The sequence below is a fragment of the Marmota marmota genome, unplaced genomic scaffold, assembly GCF_001458135.2.
Source record: "Marmota marmota marmota unplaced genomic scaffold, marMar, whole genome shotgun sequence".
Classification (NCBI taxonomy): domain Eukaryota; kingdom Metazoa; phylum Chordata; class Mammalia; order Rodentia; family Sciuridae; genus Marmota; species Marmota marmota.
In genome coordinates, this window is record NW_026005734.1 from 99,748 (window position 1) to 102,739 (window position 2,992).

The window sequence follows — 2,992 nt, forward strand, 5'->3', positions numbered from 1 at the left end:
GACTCCTGAGGCTGCAGCACCACATGGCAGGAGGCAGGAGGCAAAGAGTGGCAGACGGGGCTGGGCCCCTGAGTGGTGCTGGGGTCTCACTGGGGCTCAGGATGCCAGGAAGACTCTACCAGCCCTGGGGGAATCCAGGTGACCAGGACCAGGGTGTCATCTGTCCTCTCCATTCTCTCCACCCTCATGGACATGCTGAGGGTGACAGGACAGCTACATTAGTGGCAGGTGGTTGTGCTTCCTGAAAGACACCAAGGCAGTTCTTCCAGAGAGAGACCCTGCGTCCCACAAGCCTACAGTGCCCAGGGGGGGAATGGAGGATGAGACCAAGAAGATAGATGGATGGATGGATAGATAGATAGATAATAGATAGATAGATAGATAGATATACAACCCTTAATAGATCCTATATAGATAGGTGGGAGATGGTAGTTGTTTGGTGGATGATAGATACACAGACACAAGCTGAGAGTGAATGAGGATGAATTAAAATTGTGCTTTGACACAGCACCATGTCCATGGGGATGTGGCCCCTCACAACAGGGGACCTCCTCATATGTGGCCCCCTGTGGACTCAGCCCATGACAACTGAAAGTGAGGACAGAGCCTGGGTTTCTCTCTGCCCACACTTATGCCCTGTGCCCACCACAGATGGCAGCAGCATGTGTACCTGAGGGCTCTGTGCCAACTGGATGCTCCTGAGCTGAAGGAGGCCCTCACAGGGAGGCACAGCCTTCCCCCTGTAGGGAGCCTCTGAGGCCCTCAGCTGGACACCTCCCTAGAGAGCAGGTGGCAGCAGAGGGGAGAAGACACACAGCACATTTCCAATGCAGGATGTTTCTGAGGACCTCACCAGTGTGTGCACGTGGGGGCTGGAGGAGGGTCAGGGCAGCAGTCGTGTCCAGGGTGAAAGCAAAAGACCAGAAAACCAGTCAATCTTGCTAAAACTGAGCGATTGTACACAGTGAACCCGCACACATACCTCTAAGGGAAGAGAGTTAACACTAATATTCCATTATTAGATTTTTTTTCTTTTTAATAAATAAATTAAAATGAAAGACAACAAAATCAAAATTTAAAAAATTCTCCCCTCCTGAATGCTCCTCTGTCCACCATCCTGCCCATGACACTCCCATCTGCTCTCAGAGCTATTCTACCTGGGCCTCCACCCAGAGCTGCTATATAGCAGGAGGACATGCAAATAGGGCCTCCCTCTGCTCATGAAAACCAGCCCACCTGACCCTGCAGCTCTGCACAGGAGCCCAGCCCTGGACTCCCAGCTCAGCCCACTCAGTGACCAGGACTGAACACAGCTGCTCACCATGGAGAGTGTGCTCAGCTGGGTTTTCCTGGTGGCTGTTTTCAAAGGTAATTGATGGAGAAACAGAGATATTGAGTGTGTGAGTGGACAGGAATGAGAGAAAGAGTGGATGAGTGACGGTGTCCTGACCAGGCTGCCTCTGTGTTTGCAGGTGTCCAGTGTGAGGTGCAGCTGGTGGAGTCTGGGGGAGGCCTGGTGCAGCCTGGGGGTTCCCTGCGACTCTCCTGTGCAGCCTCTGGATTCACCTTCAGTGATTACTACATGGACTGGGTCCGCCAGTCCCCAGGGAAGGGGCTGGAGTGTGTTGCTCATATAAGAAACAAAGCTAATAGTTACAGCACAGTATACGCTGCATCTGTAAAAGACCGATTCACCATCTCCAGAGAGGATGCCAAGAACACACTGTACCTGCAAATGAGCAGTCTGAGAACCGAGGACACAGCCACCTATTACTGTGCTAGAGACACAGTGAGGGGACCTCAGTGTGAGCCCAGACACAAACCTCCTGCAGGGTGCCCAAAGCCAGCAGGGGGCGCACAGCACACAGGAGCTCAGGTCAGCCCAGGAGCAGGTGCAGAGGGGGTGGGGCAGATTTCCTCCCTCTGGGGGCCTCTCCTCTCCATGATCCAGCTTTCTAGGAGAGCTCTCTGGACTTAATTTTCTTACTAATCTCTGAAGATAACATTTTGGGTTTTTAATTTGTACTTTCTTTTTTTTTCATTGTTGCACCATAATTATAAATAATACTGTATTTCAATTGGACACAACTACAAAATCATGGGACAAAATTTCTCCATTTCAGTCCCCTGCCATCTCCCTTTCCCTCCCCTCCTCTTTACCCCTCCCCCCTGACCCTTTTTCCCTTTCTTTTCTTGACAGGTCTTTTCTGTAATTTGGTTTCATTAGTGCCTCTTAGAGCACATAAAGGGGACATCCACTGTGCCATCCTCACACAGGACACAGGAATGCTTCGTCAGTGTCATTCCACTGCTTGTCCCATTTCTGTTCCCCTACCTCACCCTTGATCCCCTTCCTCTCCTCCTGCTCCCTCTTCTGTTTCCAGGGGACTCCTCCCAGGACTTTCCCCTTTTGTGATTTGCAATTCGCATTTGAGATTAAACCGTTGACATTTCTTCCTCTGATTCTGGCTTAATAGACTTGATATTCTCCAGTTCCATCCATTGACCAGGAAATGCCATATTTTCCCTCTTCCCTGTGGCTGAGTGAAACACTGTTCTGTGCATACACCACCTTCCCTTTATCCACTCATCTGTTGATGGACATCTGGGAAAGTTATGTTATGTAGCTCTTTTCAGGCCCACTGGTATAAACACTGATGTGGCTAGATAGCTGTGCTGTGCTGATTTGGGGTCTTTTGGATAAATACCAAAGAGTGGTAGCTGTGTCACTGATGAGGGGAACAGACACAGTACCTTGGGGCCCTGGCTCAGTCTCTGCACTGAGCACATGAGGTCTGGTTTCCCTTGATGGCCCCTGACCTCACAGGGGAGCCAACAGACGGCAGCACCTGGGGCTCAGGAGAGGACAGGCCCAAGGTGGATGCCTACCTGCAGGAGGACCCTCCTCAGGAAGCACACTGAGCTCTGCCCAGGAATGTTCTGGGTGGACACCAGGAGTATGGCTCATGCTACTCAGGAAACGACCCCACAG

General features: G+C 51.2%; 1 gene segment (V, D, J or C); it reads left to right on the forward strand.

The window, feature by feature from the left end:
- The first annotated feature begins 1,206 nt into the window (after nucleotides 1–1,206).
- On the forward strand, nucleotides 1,207–1,978 carry LOC107160892. The segment is given in 2 exon segments: nucleotides 1,207–1,368; nucleotides 1,473–1,978. Coding segments are annotated over 2 exon segments (552 nt in total).
- Nucleotides 1,979–2,992: the final 1,014 nt, after the last annotated feature.